The sequence below is a fragment of the Sarcophilus harrisii genome, chromosome 4 (assembly GCF_902635505.1).
Source record: "Sarcophilus harrisii chromosome 4, mSarHar1.11, whole genome shotgun sequence".
NCBI lineage: Eukaryota > Metazoa > Chordata > Mammalia > Dasyuromorphia > Dasyuridae > Sarcophilus > Sarcophilus harrisii.
Genome location: NC_045429.1, coordinates 114,699,604 through 114,718,832, shown reverse-complemented (window position 1 = coordinate 114,718,832; position 19,229 = coordinate 114,699,604). Strand labels below are relative to the sequence as shown.

General features: G+C 35.5%; 1 protein-coding gene across 1 annotated transcript in view; it reads right to left on the bottom strand.

Moving 5' to 3' along the window:
* Nucleotides 1-1,442: 1,442 nt before the first annotated feature.
* Nucleotides 1,443-19,229, bottom strand: part of TGFB2 (transforming growth factor beta 2) — a 99,432-nt gene continuing 81,645 nt past the window's right edge. Inside the window, exons 3-7 of the mRNA XM_003767713.3 lie at nt 13,608-13,740; nt 13,402-13,512; nt 11,605-11,770; nt 9,396-9,549; nt 1,443-4,532 (exon numbers count right to left, since the gene is read on the bottom strand). Coding sequence (XP_003767761.1) covers nt 4,374-4,532; nt 9,396-9,549; nt 11,605-11,770; nt 13,402-13,512; nt 13,608-13,740 — 723 coding nt within the window. The 3' untranslated portion in view covers nt 1,443-4,373. The remainder of the gene's footprint in view (nt 4,533-9,395; nt 9,550-11,604; nt 11,771-13,401; nt 13,513-13,607; nt 13,741-19,229) is intronic.

Genomic DNA, 19,229 nt, shown 5'->3' with positions numbered 1-19,229 from the left:
TCCCTCCTCAAACTAGATGAACTTGGAAATGCAGCCTGTTTCTATCTAATCTAATATGCATTATATATATATATATATATATATATATATATATATATATATATATATATTGCTGAGGCAATTGGGGTTAAGTGAGTTGCCCAGGGTCACACAGCTAGGACATATTAAGTGTCTGAGACCATATTTGAATTCAAGTTTTCCTGACTTCAGGGCTAATGCTCTATCCACTGGACCACCTAGCTGCCCCTAAAATATCATTCTTAATATTGTCATTATGGTCTAAGGAATCTCATTCTTATAATTTGTACAAAGATTATATTTTCTTAAATTTTTTTTGTGTAGAGCAGTATTAATATGAACACAATCTCAAGTTAAAATCTCCATCTAGCCTAAATTTTATATATATATATATGTATTATATATATATATATATATATATATATATATATATACTGCACTTGCACATCTTTTATTTTTATGTAGAAGCATTATTAATTTGAACATACTGTGTTAATTTTCATTTAACCTATATGCTCATATACATATATGGATATATATGTAATTATTCTCTATAAATGTTCACCCACATACATATATAACCTTTATGTTTTTGTTTGTTTTTTTTGTTTTTTTAAGATAAGGTGAGGACCCACAAGAGAATGAAATTGATCACAATTTTTGATGTGTCTAGTGTTCATTCTGCTGGAATTACAAATACGACATTGGGAATCTTTGGAAGAAATAAACATGACATGAAGAATGGAATGTGGTTTACCACTATATAGAAAAGCTGTGTCTACTCTCAACCACTAAGCATTGTGGCCAAAAACAATTTTAGGGGGAAAAGGGGAATCCCACATATTTCAGGAGCAAATGAATAATGTCTTCTACAGTCTTAAAATAGTTATACAGACTGTCCCTCTGAATAAGTCATTGTTTTTTTCTTTCTACCAGTAAAAATTGTTTGGATTTTGTGAATAAGGGAAAAGAATGTTTCTTGTCAGAAGTAATATATTCCTAAAGTATGAGAATATACAGCACTGCAAACTTTAAAGCACTATATAAATCCTACCTATAATTATTATTAGCAAGTTCATAATATTGAGAACTAGAAGAAACCTTAGAGATCATGTAATATTGACTTTTCAATATTGACATGAGGAAACTGAAGCCCAGAGATGAGGGGGCTTACCCAAAAGCCATAAAAATAGTGAATTGCAAAACTGTGATCTGATCTAAGATCTTCTGACCCCAAAGACTGTAAGTGTACCTGGCTAAGCCTGGAACATCATTTCTTAGCTGAGTTATACAACAAATTCAAACAATTTCACACAAATTAAAAAAAAAAAAGTTGTAAATGTCTTATAACCCCTCCCATCTGAGAATAGGATTCATGATACAGAAGGTGTTTTCTATGCTGTCATAGGAAAGCCACATACATGTACAATTGAAATAATTTATTTACCACTAGAGCACCACAAAACAGTCATACAATGTGATAATATACAGAGTAATCAGTCACCAAAATACAAAACAGCTGTTCTTATGTTTCATTTAAAAAAAAAAAAAAAACATGCCAGCCATACAATTGTATTGCTGCTTAACACACAGAAAATGCTGCCCTAACCCACCCATGATGTTAACATTTTCCCTGTTCCCCTCCCACCATTCTATATTCATATTTGCTAAAGGGAATAAATGCCTAACAGAAGCCCCAAATGAAAAGATTCTGGAGAATTAAAATAGAGCATTTAAAATATTATCAGTGCATCCATGAAGAAAGAAAACAAAACAAAACAAAACTTCATCTATTTGGAGAGAAAATACCTACAGAAATAAAAGCTCATTACAAAGAATTAAAAGGAAAATGAAAAAAAAATTACTCAAATCTGGCATTGGGCTGCATTAAGCACACATCAAGCACAGGTTTATCATCATGGCATCCTATTTCTATGCATTACTATATTTCAAACTTTTCAAGCAATGTCTTCATTTTAAACGTAAAGATAAGAAAATTGATAAGAGGAAACAAAATTAAAAGACTTTCCTTTTGATATTTGCCACTTTCATAATGTCTCCAAGGTTTTATTTCAGTGTTTCTTTATCAATCCACTGCCATGGAACAATGCTTGGGACATTTAGAGATGCAGATACAGGTGTTTTGTCTAAGGGGCCTAGCCACCTATGTTAATGTGAGCCAACACAATCCAAACCTAGGGAAGAGATGACTCTCGTTCCAGCGGGCTTCATTTGTAGATAAAGAAGAATTTACCTTCTCTTGGAATATACAAAGAACATCTGGAACAACCATTCACTTTGATAAAAAATAAACCAAACTAGTTATTTCTATGCTGATCTAGTTTTTATTTTTCTTTTAAAAAAATTAAAAAGAAAGGAAAAGTATATTTCAAATTTATTTTCCCCTGAAAACTCAAAATCCAATTAAAGTCCATGATATTTCCTAGGAGCTGTCTACCCATTATGCAAACAATACAATAAGTGGAATATGTGAAAATATTGATGTAATCAAGTTAGAGATACCCTTTTATTCAGCCATCAATTTCAATTAGATCCTTAAGTCCTTTAAGGAAAACATTTCGCCCTAACCATATCTATTTGTTTAAAGCTCTTTGTAAATCTCCTAAATCTCCTAAAAGACTGTGGGGTAAGCTTTTAAGATTCTGAACTACTTAGTAATTTGCAGCTGTAACCATGGAGACACAAAGTTCTGTGATTTTAGTCAACATGGGGAACTGCTCTTATAGGAAACTCTCTTCACCAGTGCAGACAATAACCTATCCATGAGTTCAAGAAAGTTGCCTCAGGCACCTGGTGGCTCAAGGACTCACCTAGTGCCATCTTGCTAAAATTTATAAAGGCTGAATTTGAACCCTGATTCCAGGGGCAGAAGTCTATCCACTAGGTCATGTTGTCTCAATATCCATGGATAAAAAAAATTAAAATTAAAAAAATTAAAAAAAGGAAAAACCAATGAACTTGAATCTAATTCTTGACAAGTGGAGTCAGGTAGCTTATGTCATAATGCTGAACAATATACAAAGCACATGTATAGCAAATATCATATAAACATGTATTTGTAGTGCAAGTAAAAATATAGGGACTCTACTCATACTGGCCAGCTAGAGGGAAACACATTATTCTGGGTGATCCAAAAAAAGAGCCCCAAATTTAAATTCAAACTTATCATAGTTGACAGTATTACAAAATACAAAAATATGGTGAAAATTTACACAATACACGTAAAGTACTTAATGGTTTTTTAATAGTTTACAATAGAGATCTACAGATATGTTTCCAATTAAGCTGGCTTTACTACCCACCTATTGTAATACTATAGGTATGGTTATAGATCAAAAAGAAGGAAAAAATCCCATAGCATAGCTATACAGCAACACATTAAGTAAGATCTGACAACTAGACCAGTATATGTCAAAACATTTCCACATTTCATTGGGTTTTACTAAACTGACATTTGAACCACTTATAGTAAAAAAAAAATCTTATAGACTTATCTTTCAGGCTAAAGATTTCCTTTATTAATAAGCTTTTTTCAATATCTTAAACCTTACAAGAAGCTTCCTTAGGCATCTGGCATATGAAATACGTGTTTGGGTTTTGTTTCTTTTCTTTTTTTGTCTCAAGTCAGACTTTTTTAGTCATGTAGCCACTGACTTCAGTCTTCACTCCACTATGGGCCTTTTTAATTTTTTCCCCTCTGGCTTGTCAAGAGTTCAAGTTCCCTAAGCCTTCCATCCTCAGGTTTCTGGCCATTGATCAGGTCTCCTCTTCATCCACCAGTTTTTGCTTTCTGAGGGCCATGAAATGTTCATTGTATAGTTACACACAAATAAATAATGCACTGTTAACTCTACAGCTAAAAGAAATGGGAAAAGGGCCTATTGCATAGCAATACAGAGAAATCAAGTGAGGCATGGGACAGGACAGGTACATACAACAACTCCACTTAATGGGATTTTCCTGTTTTTTTCCTTTCACATAATTAACACTAAACAAATTTTTCCAGTGTTTATTTTTTCTTAAAAAAAAAAAAAAAGGTTTTGCTTCTTGTCTATCTCACTATCAAAGAAGATGAAATGTAGGATAAGGCCTTCAACTTTTTTTTTTTTTTTTTTTTTTTGCTTCGAATGCCAGTTTTAAAAAAAACAAAGAATCAAACTTCCAAAGTATTCATACTAGTACCGCTTTTTCTTTTCTTTTCTCTCTCTTTTTTTTTTTTAACACTGATGAACTGAGGCTCTCTCTTTTGTTTTTCTTGGTTTGCATGTCGTTATCATTGCAATCATCATCATCATCATCATTGTGATCATCATCATCATCTGCTTCCATGATTTTTAGCTGCATTTGCAAGATTTGACAATCATATTGGAAAGCTGTTCAATCTTGGGTGTTTTGCCAACATAGTAGAGGATGGTGAGAGGTTCCAAATCCTGTGATACACAGCAAGGAGATGCCGATGCTTCTGGGTTTATGGTATTATATAAACTGAGAACCTGCAAAGGGAAAAAGCGGTTGTGAAAAAAAAAAGGAATGGCATGAAAGGGTTTAGCAGATGGCATATAGCAGAGTGCTTTTTAAACTTTTTCCACTCATGACATCTTTTTGCCAGAGAAATTTTTACATTACCTAACATATCTAGGTATATAAAATAAATATACAAATCAAACATTTACTGATAATAAATCATAATTTCCAAAAATCATATTCAGTTACATGACCCTATATGAGGTTGTGACCCATAGTTTAAGAAGCTTTGCCATAGAGAATTAACAAATTGCTTTGTTGATAACTGATCTTGACTGAAAGTTCTAAGTTTTGCCATTTTTTTCTCTTGCCCATTCCATCTATACCCATGATAGGCTGCATCTATGTGCAGAGTGAACTGGTCACTTTTCACTCAGCATTTTTGGTGGCCATCTCAGCAATTCATTTCTGCAATAGTGGTCAGGAAGAACAAAACCAATAAATCAATGATTTTCTCATTTGTCCCCAAGAAGCTTTCCCTCTTTTAACTTGGCCTTCTTACCATGATCAGCTTTCCTATAAAGTTCCTAAGCACTTACTGATAATGATAATGCAAAAGCTAAAATTTGGTTCTAAATTTCTTTATAATTGCAATGTTTCTCCCCCCCCCAACATGTTCATACAACAGGTCTTTGTAACTAAATTATGAACTTCTGACTTTTGTTATTCTTTCTCCTAGAGTAAGGAACTTTTTGTTACCTACCATAAACATTCATGTTTATGAAATGAAAAAAATATATCCACTTTGTCACAACTTTATATGATAGATTTTGAAGTTACTTTTGAATACAGAGTATGATCCCTTTCTTCAGGGTGAGAATATTGATGGGACAAAGTATCATAATATTATGAATGAAAATTAAATTCAACATCCTAAACTGTGACTTCTGAAGCCAGCACCATGTGACCATAGGCCTCATTTACAAAATTAAAGGGCTGAACCAGATGATCTCCAAACTCCAAGTCCTCTGAAGGCTTCCTGTCAAATGAATTAGGCGATGGGATTCCTAGTTTCTGTTTACTCTGAAGCTCCAAAAAGAAATTTCCTTCGGTTTACCATTTGTTTTCAGAAATGAAAAGATCAAGGGCAAAACAAGAAGCCTTCTTACTGCTTTTTCTTTTCTTTTTATTACTTTAAAATCACATCAATTTAGAGTTCCATGTTGTGAGGGGGGAGAGAGGAAGGAAGAAAGGGAAGACTACATATTTTAATACTATACTTTTAGTCCCATACTATATTCACCTGGATATCCACCAAGAGAAGTCTATAAGTTACCCACTGATTATATGGAAGTATTTACAAGGATACCATTAATGTATTAGCTTACACACTAACTGGCCTTATCTTCAAAGATTCCATGTAGTTTTTCAGCCTCAGACAGAAGTTCTGTTAAGCCCAGCAGTATTGCCTACTTTATTAAACTCTAGCTTCTTGGGGAGCTGTCCAAACAACATCTTTGTGACCATGACTTTTATTCTTCCTCATTTCCTTAAAAAACAAGCACAACTCCCCATTTTTTATATTATCTATCTGTATCAAGGAGACAAACAAAGGGACCAGCCCAAACTGTTTTTTACTGCTGCCCTATCTGTCTAGAGAGAATCCACACAAAGGGAAGGGAATGTATGAGAATCTCTTTTGAGACAGGATTCCGTTACCTTGGAATGTCAAATTGAATTGATATAATATTGTTATTTCTTGTTGTTTGTCCTTCATTCTCAAAGAGGAGGACCATGACACAGGGAGGTAATGCTATGACATGCAAGTAAGTTGGATTTAAGTGAGGGAGGGCTGTGAAAGGTCACCTGCCTCACTTTCCCCTTTCAGCCATCTGGGTCTCATGTCTTCCTGACTCTAAATCAGGTACTATATCTTTTGTACCACCTCAAATGTCAATCTAGTGTTTCAAAATATAGAGGAAGAAATGCAAGTCATATTTGCTTGTCTGATGTCAGACAGATATAGGCATTTTTAAACCATTTCAGATATCAGAAAGAACTGATTATCTGTGCTTTGGGACAATATTACTGGGAGAGATCACTCTAAGCACAGGGAAATTCTATAGACTCATCTTTCACTTCTGGATAAATTATGTGTGTTTTCTGGTGACAGATTCACTTTTCTATTCAGTGCTGTAGGATACTCCCACAGCATCTCATAAGCAGGAAGAATGACGAAGATTATGAGGGGCAAATAATAGTATTTAAATAATTTTTAAAGTTTGCAAAGCACATGACATGTCCTTTTGAGATTCTTCACAATCTTGTAAATCAGGTGATCCTCATTTACAGATAAAGAAGTTTAAGTTCTGAGATTAAATGGATTTATCAAAGTCACTCACCTAGTTACAGAAGCTGGCTCTAAACTAAGGTATGCTCTTGTTATCTCCAAATCTAGCATATATCTCTACTCCAGCATACTATATTGTCTAATCTCTCTATGCCAGAAGTTGGCAGGTTCTTGATACAGACACTTGAAAACCTGGACCATATGAATGACATAAAGGAGAAAGAAAAAAGCACGAAACTGTAAGTTAAGAGATTTGGTGTGCTCCAACCTAATGATTCAACCTCAGACAAATCACCTAAATTCAATGAATTCCAGTTTTCTCTTCTATAAAATGAAAAAAAAACCTGAATTAAATGACCTTTGCCAACCAGCCTAGCTTACAATTTCTTTAGTTCTAAGGATCAAATGATATAACATAGCCACAATGCTCTACAAAACTTGATTGGTTAGTGATTGCAGTCATCCGTTCTCAAGCAGAACCAAAATGATATCACTATGTTAGAGTCAAATTGCAGTGTGTCCAACTGTGGCTGATTGGACAAATGTGAGCCTGGAATGCTCTGCTATAGATCGGACAAAAATTAGTCCTATGACCATTTGGAGTGGACTGTCTAACTTTGCACATCTAGCATTTCCTTTGGGTTAATCAATTCTGCTTTGCTCATAGAGCACAGCACCTACTCTGATGAGGGCACACCATTCTGGGCAGTCCTGTGCCAGTGTCTCCTGTGTCATACAATCGATTCTAAAGTTCTTAGGAGAGACTGTCCTTGCATTGTCTTTTCTGATCACCTTGTGAGTGCTTGCCCTGTGTGAATTCTCCATAAAATAATCTTTTGGCAGAAATACATTTGGGATTTGAACATTGTGGCCAGCCCAACAGAGTTGTGCTCTCTGCAGTAGAGTTGGAATGCTTAGAAATTTAGTTCAAGAAAAGACCTCAGTGTCTGGTATCTTATCCTCCCCAGTGATCTTCAGAATTTCAAGACAATTCAAATAGAAACGATTCAGTTTCCCAGTACGGTTTACTGGTTTTCCCAACTGGTTTACTGTCCAGGTTTCCCAAGCATACAACAATGAGTCAGCACAAGGATTCTGTCAACCTACAGTTTGGTGGTCAGTTTAATACCTCTCTTCTCCCATACTTTACAAATATATATATGGAAAAAGCTATACAAATGCTAGCTATTCTCATAATTATTACTAAGTACAGGTAAGTATAATAGAGGATCAAGAGGCTTTCTTAAATATATACTCTGCAAAGACAAGACTAAATTAGAATCCATAAGAACTAATCTGTTTCGCAGTCCTTATCCCCTTCCCCTGCTCAAATCAACTCTCTGTTCATAATTAGTAAGCATAGGATCTAGAAGGCTATATCTTCAGTTATAAGGATCTGAATTAAATCTTACCTATCACATTTACAAACTGTGTGACTATGAATAAGCTATTTAAACTCTCTGAGTCTTGGTTGTCTCATCTATAAAATGAGAATAATAATACTTGTGGCAACTATGGTTATTGTAGGATTTAAAAATGGATATAATTTACACAGTGTGTCCCAAACTATTTTAAATATAAAAATAATAATAATCTCAAAGATAACTGTCTCAAAAGTCTTAGTCCAGCTTTAAACTATTAAAGCTTAAATTATTTAAACTATAATTAAAAGTCTTAATACAGTTTTAAGGTATGAAAGCTTAAATTTTTTAAAATCATTAATAATTAATTAATAATTAATAATAATTAATAATAATATTAAGGTTTAACAGCTTAAAAGTTTTAAACTATTTTTGGAACTCCCTGTATAAAGTACTTTGCAAACTTTAAACTTATATCCAAATGTCATTTGTTAATATCTTGACTTACATAACTAGAAAACTAATAAATCTTCACATTAATTTAGTCTATGCAGAATTTAGAAATTAAAACATTTAACAAATTACTATGAGGACAAGTTACCATCCAGTTTCCAAGTAACAAATTTGTTTCCTCTTATCATTTTGTCTATTAACACAATGTTATTCTGTCACTCATTCATCCAAAAATTATTTTCAGAGTACCTGCTATATGCAAAGGAATCCTGAGTGTCTTTACCCTCAGTAAGCTTGCAAACTATTTGGGGAAACAAGCCTTATGCACCTTTTGAAAGGCAGAAAATGATCGGGTGAACTAATAACTGATTTCTCTTTTACCAAAGTTTCACATCTTTTCTCTCCCATGTAACAGATTCCTCCAGCATCCATCCATGAATAGTATTGCACCTACTGCACGCTGACCAGAAATCATTTGGAAATATCAATGTGTGTCTAAATGCTATCGCAATGATGTCAAATTTAAATAGAACTAGGGATCAATAAACCATAAGACCCCTGCAAGATATATATTGACTTAGAAAAACCACATAGTAGTAATAACTATGTTCCATTGTATTTTGTTAAACATTTTCCAATGGGGAATACTGCAGGTTGAATGTTTGACACCTCTTCTGTGAACTTTCAATAGCTTTAGAAGCAAGTATTAAAGTTAGTGAAATACTTACTCTACTGTGTTGAGTATCTGAACTCCATAGATATGGGCAGGCACCAGCACAGAAATTAGCATTGTACCCTTTGGGTTCATGAATCCATTTCCATCCAAGGTCTCTCTTGAAATCAATATAAAGTGGGCGCAGACAACAGTTATCCTGTACATTCCTGTTGAAAAAAAAAAAAAAAAGGAACCATAGGTCTTTAGGGCTTTGCTTGTAATCTAAAACAGGGCTTCTTAAACTCTTTCCACTTGTAACCTCTTTTTGCCCAAGAAATTTTTATGTGACCCTGGTGGTATGTAGGCATATAAAACAGGTATATAAATCAAACATTTACTGATAACAAATCATAATTTTGTAACCCACATATTGAGTTCTGGGACCCTATATGAGGTTATAACCCCACTGTTTAAGAAGCTGGTATATAGAATGATCCTGTTAGTTCAATACAGTGATTTGCTATGCTTTATGCTTTGAGCCCTTGAACCTGGCTAATCTAAACCCTGGCCAGAATGATCAAACTTTTCTTCTCAATTTCCTTGTCAGACAATAGCAGAGAGAAGATTGGAAAAGATCAAATTCTCTGCAATTCTGAACAAAGGCAATTTTGCAATTAGGTCAAGCATTTATCACGTGCCTGGATGTCAGGCATTATATTAAGTCATTAGATATAAATACAGATAGTCTCCACCTTAAGGAAACATATACTACTAAATCAGTTAATCCTAAAGGATTTTAGATGCCTTAGTACAGGAAGACACTCCAAAGATCTTCAAGATCAGGGGTTCTTGAACACTCTTGTACCACAGATTCTAGTCAAGTCTATACCCCCCTCCTCAAAATTATGCTTTTAAATTCATAAAATAAAATAAAGAAGATTGCAAAGGACAATAATTAAACTGAAATATAGATCTCAAAATAGGTTTTTCAATTCAAGTTTACAGAGCTCAGATTAAGAAGCCCTGATCTAATGCAATCTTTGTGTCTTACAGATGAGGAAGTCAAGACTGGAAGACTAAAAATCTTGTCTATCTTCACACATGTGGTAAATAGGAATAGCATGAAGGTTAAATGTTGTGCCAGTGAAACCTTCTTGGGACAAAGTACCACCAAAGATGAGTGGATCACCAGTGAGAAAGATTGGCCTATGTCTCAGCTGGTATAGATGGCATTTTTAGTAATGAGAGTATCAAATGAAACAAAACAGGTCTAGACCAAGGAATGTAATATTTATTCCTTTGAGCATAAATGAGAAATAGATATACTCTTAAAGCATATTTAAGATCTGATATTCCTCTTTCTATTGGCTGTGGTAGTAGATTCAGGGTCACAACAGATTCAGGTCTCATCTTTAGTTCTTTGATACTGTTGATTAGGATAACAGTCACCCTGGTGCTTTCTAGACCAATTCTGAAAGAAGACATGATTTTTACTCTGCTCCCTTCCCTTTCTATGTTTTCTGTCCTGGCACTAATCAGGCAGCAAGAAGGACATAGTCTTACTAAGCCCAGCTACAATTGTGGTGCTTTGGGTAAGTGACTTTTCTGTGTCCGCAGTTCCTCATTTTTATAATAAAGGAGTTGGATCAGATGATTCAACTTCTAAAGTCCCTTTTAGCTCTTACTTTCTGTTATTAGAAATATCTAGGGCTACTTAAAAAAATTTTTTTTGAAGCATTTACCTGTCAGACATTGTGCTAAGTATTTTGCAAACATTATCTAATTGTATGCTTATAACAACCCTGGGTGGATATGTGCTATCATTATCTCCATTTTGCAGATGAGGAAACTGAGGCATAGAGAATTTTGTAACTTGCTCAGGGTCACACAACTTATAAGTATTTGAGACAGGCTTTAAACTCAGCTCTAATTGACTTCAAGCCTAGGGCTCTATCCACTTTGCTACTTCACTCCTTACATATTGCAATAGGAAGAAAAACTATTACCTTTTCAGCCAAGATGAATCTGTGAAAGGATTTAAAAGTAAGATTTTTCTGCCTTTTACATCAATAAGCACTGCTAGCAACCTCTTGTAGGCAAAAGAAAAAGGAATATATGGCATTTACTTACAATTATGAAGAAGAAAGTTAATAATAAGCCATGATTCCTTTCTCTGGGCTAAGTAAGCCAGGAGTAAGATTTAGTTCAATAGATAGAAAAAGCCATTCAGAAAGTGAAAGAAGAAATGATTTTATTTGATTTTTTTGTTTTGTTTTGTTTACCTAAAACAATAGGCGGCATCTAGAGCACGCTTCTTCCGCCGGCTGGACTGTTGCGACTCAAGTCTGTAGGAGGGTAACAACATTAGCAGGAGATGTGGGGTCTTCCCACTGTTTTTTTTCCTAGTGGACTTTATAGTTTTCAGATCACTGAAGGAGCCATCAATACCTTAAAAAAACGCATTTGGGTAATAAATATTTAGCTTTTATCTTCATCAATTATAATCAACCATCTTTATTTCTTTGATCATTGTTACAGACAGTAGGAAGGATGATGAAATCAACAGCAGGGTGCCATGCTTGCCACCCATTGAGATGGATGTCATGCAATAGACCTTATCATAAACATAATCACCAACAAATTTTCTAAATAAGTTATTTTTATTGTTGTTATTGCTAATTCTCCTAAATTAGTCTCTCTTTAAGTGGAATCTCAATGCCAGAATTGGTGGGAGAAGTAATCATATAGTAAATCCTTATTCCACACTCCAAGAGTAATCTCCTAAATTTGGCTGAGTCAGTATCCACTTGGGCTGGTCTCAGGCCATAATTGGTCAAAAGCATGATAATCTACTATTCCTGGATGCCCTGCCTAGGCTACCAAACCAGGAATACTCTTTAGCACAACATAAAATCAGTCTTACATTGAGTAAACTTAGTATAAATAAAACAGAAGTCCCCCTTACCTAGTGCTATTTTGGGAGACAGTGAAGAAAAAGCTTTTTCATCAACTTTATGGTATCCTCAGTACTTTCCTTGTTCCCTCTGAGGCTCAGAAATTTGAATTCCCAGAAGCACAATTAAGAAATTGCTATTTTAATCATTTAATCTCCATATTCCTAAAAATCATAACTTATTTGGATACTGACAGAAATCTTAAGGCCTTCAGTAAAGGAAGGGATTTTTCCATTAGTAAGAAACAGAAAGCCCTACTGTGATCCTTCAGAAGGGTCATAGAAGCTTGGTCAGGCTAGTTCATGAAGAGACAGTAACTCTTAGAGAAATAATGCCACATGATTTTAGTCCTGGATGCATGTAGTGATAAGTTTAGAACATGTCTGGGGATTACTGAGAGTTCTTGCATTCAAGGACCAATTATTGAAACTGTGGATAATTAGCTGTTGGCTTTCCCTACATCTTTGTGGCTTCTGTGTATTTTATTGATAATGTCCCCATAAGGAGGTAAACAGAGAGAGCAGGTGAAACTGAAATAAACCATGTTTATAATTTACAAACTCTTGGGAATGTTGTGTAAGAAAGGCATTCAAGGCCTAAGTATGTCTGTGGCCCAATCTGTGCTTTTAGGCTCACAAAAGATAGAAGGATATCCAGAATGCAGTTCTCTCCTTTCTGATTTTCAATTTGGAATTTACACCTGTGTAAATAAAGCTAATACTAAAATAGGCTTTGGGATTATCTGTGAATTTTTATCAGTGTGTGCCATCCCTTTTCAGATTATAAAGATAACAAAGATCTGGCTGTACCACTATCTGAAATGAATTTTATTGTTGAACTCAAAGAAAAATGATACTTAAAACTGACATTTCTCTGTATTACATTTCAGTCAAAAGGTCAACGTATTAACTGAACATCTATAGAGTGTGGAGTTTGGATACTAGGTGTTTTCCAGGAATGTCCCCTTTTCTTCCTAAGCACAGCCAGTTCCACCCTTGTTCTAGCAAGTGAAATTTACTCTTGCCCCATTTTGAGAATGCATTCTCCTTTCTGCAGCACGACTTTACCCACACAAAGTTCTAACCACCATCCCGACCTGAGGAAACAAAAACTCCAGCAAATTACCTGCAAATCTTGCTTCTAATTCTTCACTTTTATTCGGGATGATGTAATTATTGGATGGTACAAAAGTGCAGCATGGACAGTGTAAACTTATCTTAAATCCCAGGTTCCTGTCTGGAAAACATGAAGTCAGGGAAGTCATTCTTTTCCCCCCTTAACAACTCAGTCACCAAACATCTACCAAGGTAAGCAAAGGGCTGGTGGGTAACCTTTATGGTGTAGCCATTCATGCACAGCTTCGGTGACATCAAACGAGAGCCATTCCCCTTCTGCTCTTGTCTTAACAACCTTGCTATCAATGTAACGCTGGGTTGGGGATGTTAAGTCTTTGGATTTGAGAATCTGGAAGAAAAGAAAAAGCAGGACAGAAAATAAAGAATTAATATTTATTAACTATGACCTAACTCGAAAAATCTTAGCTCTTCTCATGGGAACAGAGTTTCAATTCACCATCTAAATTTCAAGAAATCACAAGAACTGAGGAACAAAGTGTTTCAGAATTGGAGCTGAAAGACCCTTCGAAGGCCACTTAGGCCATCCCTCCCCACTCCTCTTTACAAAAGAGATCCAGAGAAGCTAAGTGACTTCTCTGATATCATAGCAGTACAAGTGTATTTAAACTTTGGAAGCCATTTAGAATAATCCAGAGCTGAAAGGCATCCTTCATGTGTTTTACCCAACAAGGAATCTTCTAGTCTCATTCTAAAGTCATCCAGTGGGGAAGAACCTAATAACCCTCCTAGAAGTCCATCCTACTTTATGATAGCTCTCATTGTTAGGAAGTTTGTCCTGACATCAAGTCTAAATTTTCCTTTCTATTGCTTTTGGAGCCAAACAGAATGAACCTGATCCCCTCAAATTCTTCACTGTGTCTTCTTTTCTCCAAATTGAGCCAGCTCCAACATAGCTAGCTCCTTCAACTGTTCTCCTATAACAAATCCTGGAGGTCATCACCATCTAGACTGTCCTCTGCTTGATAACCTCCGGGTTATCAGTATCCCTTTTGGTACTTGTGATTATCCACATATTGTTACCTATCTATAAACATGTAAAGCAATAAAATCAGCTTTCTGTTATGATAAAAAGTGACATGAATCATCCAGCCAAATTAAAAATAGAAAGTGACATTAATTACTTTATTTCTGCTGACACACATTCTACAAAACTTCAATTATAAAGTCAGTGCTTTTAAGTAAATAGTTTTGTTGTTCCATAGATTTCAGTGCCATATTTATTTAATTGGGGGCAGAGGAGTGAGCAGAGGGTCAGGTTCAACACAATGTGCCCTCCCTCCTTCAGTGTCCCACCATCTTTTTCTCTCTGAGTCTCCTCTCTTTCTCCCTCTTTCTTTTCTTCTCTCTTGTTCTCACTTTCTGAAGGCCCCTGTTATAAATCTTCTGACAAAGGAAACAAGAGTTGTTACCCTAGCTCTTAATTCTACTGATCCTAAATTCCCTGGCAAGCCACAATGTTCTAGGTAAGGATAACATTGGGCTTGTGACTCCTAATGGAACTGAGTAGGATTTATAAAGTGCCTCCTACCCCACAGACTGGGAATAAGTTTGGGTAAAAGCAGTCAGGAGCCTGGATGTAGATGAGAGCTCCCAGGCAAATCTAACTTAGTTATACAAGACATCTTTAAGAGGTATTCATTTCAAACAAGTGAAAAACAGCAGCACTGTACAGGTCCTCGGGTTTTGAAAAAGGACCTACCTTTTTAAATGGCTTTCTGATTTTCTGCTTTTGGGTAATAAACAGCACATGTGCACACATTGACCTAAAACTTCCTGATGTTGGCTATTGACGCACTTAAAATCCAGAGTTTCACAGCATCTCTAGACCCAGGGTGATTCCACAGGATTTTGCCCTTTTTGATAGATGGCAAGAGGCAGTAACAGCAAGTGGTAAGAAGTATGGACTAACAAGGCATTGAAAATCTCAGGTTTCTACTAACCATCTCAACTGGACGTTAACACTAGCAAGTCATTTCAGGATAATGTGGGAAGGAAATCAGGTCTCATTCCAATTCTAACTACCTGGGTAACCATGTACCTAAGCAGATTTTGTGAATTCTCCAGTTCTTTAGTTTTCCTGAATGTAAAACCAAAGGGTGAATTGGAGGATATGATCTCTAAAGTCTCTTTAAGCTATAATATGTTATTATTTAGGACTCATTTCAATCATATAGGATTTAATCTCTCTAACCAGAGCATAATCTTCTCAAAAGTTAAGGATCACATTTCTTCTCTTTCTTTTTTATTACACCCCCTAACTTGACCCCTATACTTGTGCACAAATAATTCTGTAAGAAATAATAAAGGCATTACTTGGAAGCAGGAGAAACAAACAGTCTCTTGCCAACACATAGCTGAACTATTGAGACACACAGGGCCCATCATCCAGCTAGAAATAAATGTATCTTGCCAGCCTAGTATGTGCCATAATTATGAACAATGAAGGAAAGATTTTCAGGAATTTCTATTCCCGAGCTCCTAAAAACTCATCCTAAACCATCCTTGACTAATCTCTCCCCATAAAGGATACCTATTTATGGATCTGAATACATTTCATTTGAATTTATTAAATCTGAATCTATTAAATCCTTTCTGTGGTCATTCATGATGCTTTGATATTTTTTTTCTTTGAATTCTTCCCTTAATTTTTTTTACACCCCACCTGTGATTTCATTAAAATAGGGAACTCTCAGGGAGGAACTATCAGTCAAGATCAACACTTGTTCTGCAATCTATAGGCTTAGGGTTCCAATCGTTAACTGGATAAGGTGATTTGCCCAGGGTCACATAGCCAGTAGCTGTCAGAGGCAGACTTTGAACCCAGGTCTTCTTTAGGCACTGAATCATATGCTTCTCGATATATATATATATATGTATATATTCTTAAAGTTGTTTTGAAAAATCGTTTACTGAGATGGGGAGAATGTGATGTACCAAGCAAGAAAACAATAAATTGGCACACAATTAGTGTGCCAGATACTGTGCAGCGTACTAGGGATATAAATGCAAAGAATAAAACAATAACTTCTCACAAGGAGCTGGTCCCATCTCCCTCATTAGACTCCATTCAAAGGAACATAGATTTTCTCTTTTTATCTTCCCTAGTGCTAAGAGAAAGGGACAGAATGCAGGGAGAGAATGTTCTCTCTGTGTTAATTACAATTAATTGGCTGTTTACTCTGACTTAATTAATTAGTTAGTGACTGCTGACTTCAGCCTCACTATTGTTCAGTCTCAATGGTGGAAAAGAAACAGAGCAAAACATAGCTGTGGCTCCAAATGGCAGAGAAGCACTGGCGCCTGGTAGACTAAGGAAATTCTAGACCTGATGGAGATATGAGAAAATCCAAGTCATTATTTCAAAAAAACAGACGAAAGTTTTCAAAGGAAATTAATAGAATTCTTTTTTTTGGAGGTGATTGGGCTTAAGTAAATGGTCCAGGGTCACACAACTATTTGAAGCCAGAACTGAATTCAAGCCTTCCTGACTTGAGTGCCTGTGCTTCAACCACTGTACCACCTAGCTGCCCTCTTACAATTCTTTCTAGGCCAGGGAAGTCATGTTATCTACCAAAGACCACTGATCACAGAGATGTTTCCCTACATCACAAAAGAGGGAAATAATATTGAGAGGTTATTTAGTCCATGCTCCTTTCTTTAGGGAAGACCAGGGCTTACATTTGTTCCAAAAATATTAATCCTGCCCATTTCTGAACAGGGAAAGCTGATTTAATGGGTAGTTTACTACAATATTATAACTCCTTTGTCCAGGAAATTTTTTCTAAATCTCCCTCCTCCCTGCAGTTCAAGCTCTTTCCCTCCTATCTGGTCCTTAGTGAAAATAGGAAACAGCTGCTCATCATCACTCACAGAATATCCCTTCATATTCTTGGAGGCTGTTATTAAGTCCTCCCTTAGCCTGCTCTCTCTAGGCTAAATAAACTGACTTTCCTAAGTCTTTACTCACAGGGCCAATTTCCTAAACCTTTAATCATACAGGTTGCCCTCCAGAATGAAAGATGCTGTATAAAAAAAGCAGTCCTCCTACTTCTTCATGATTGCCTTTGACTAAGAGCTGGCCTGGAACCCACCCCATCGTGGCCCAAAGCTCAGAAATCTTAACTCCAAAGGCGTAGTCTTCCTTGAATACTCTGTTTATATCCCTTGCCAAATTAGATCATTTTGGGCAGATTTGACCTTTTGAGGAGAAAGGGTGGACACACTGACCTGATGTTATCTTCCTTTTAAAAGGTTAAGTAGTTGTTTCTTTGACTCTAAAATTGATAGAAAGAGGGTCCAGAAGGCTCACTTTTAGATTTTCTTGAAGACTTCTTGCCCTATCCATCATCAGATTCACTTTAAAGTATAACTGTCTTGAGTGAACAGCAGGGACCTCACCACTTCCCAAAGCAGGTTTCTTCCCAATTTTTTCATATGGTATATACATATATACACATGCACATATAATACCTATATATATATATATATATATATATATATATATATACATGCATATACTTGAAAAAAAACATTTTCAGGCTATTTATAAATAACATTTGGTTGTCTTCCATTTTTTCTACCACCCACAATGATGGTAAATGTTTCATTTATTACAATATTGATATGCATTAACAACAATATGGGATGGCATGGAACTGAATCTGTGATTTCATTGGTGTAGGATGTTCTCTGATTAGGAACTTCCCTTGGCAATGCAGATCAGTCTCTTCACTGCCACTGACAGTCTTAGGGAGTTGATTAAGAGGTTAAGTGATTTTCCCAGATTCATACATGTGTCAAAGGCAGGCCTCAGATCCAGATTTTTTTTTGAGGCTGTCTCTCTCTAAAACTGATTCTGAAATACACAGACACATATACATATATATATATATATATATATATATATATATATACACATACACAATACATGATAAGATCAAATGACATAATGTATGTGAACAATCTTGACAAATAACAAAATGCAAATGTAGTGTCACGTTCTTTAGAAACTGGCCTTCACCGGTTACTAATGTCTTCCCTCAGACGACCTGCCATTTCCTCTGTATATATCTCATTTTCACCTAGTTATTAAAAATTGTCTACCATCCCCTTCCTTAATCATATGTGTGTTCATTGTGGGTGATAGCAAAATTGGAAGACAACCAGATTTTATTTTTAAGTTGCCTGGAAATGTCTTTTTCTAGCACATACATACATACATGAACACCCCCATATATATATATATATATATATATATATATACACACACACATGTATATGTGTATTCACATATATGTATGTATATATTTTACATATATATATATTCTTTGTGTGTATATGTATATATGTATGTATGCATGTGTATATGTGTATTTTTGCCTTTCTTTGCAAACCTCCCCCAGTACCTGCCACATATAAGTCTTAATGAACCTTTATTGACTATTTTTATATCTCCCACTCTCTTCAATACAGTCTCTAATCAGTGCATATATTTGTTTAATCATTATCCTTGGGGTGAATTTCTTACTCCTACTACCATTTCGTTAGGGAGTGGGGGGTGGTGCTCAGCTTTGCTCACTTCATTTCCAACTCAGTTCACTCTCTAGACTTTTTTTCCCTGCAACCTTTCCTCCTTGGACCTGCTCTTCTGACTGGTAAATTATCCAGATCCCCATCTCATGAGAGGTCCTAACCATGCTTATTTGACTCCCAGCTCAGTTCCCTCTCTTGCTCTCTCTTACTCCATCTCCCTTTTAGAATGTAAGCTCCTTGGAGTTAAGGATCATCTTATTTGCTTGTATTCGTATCCTGGTACTG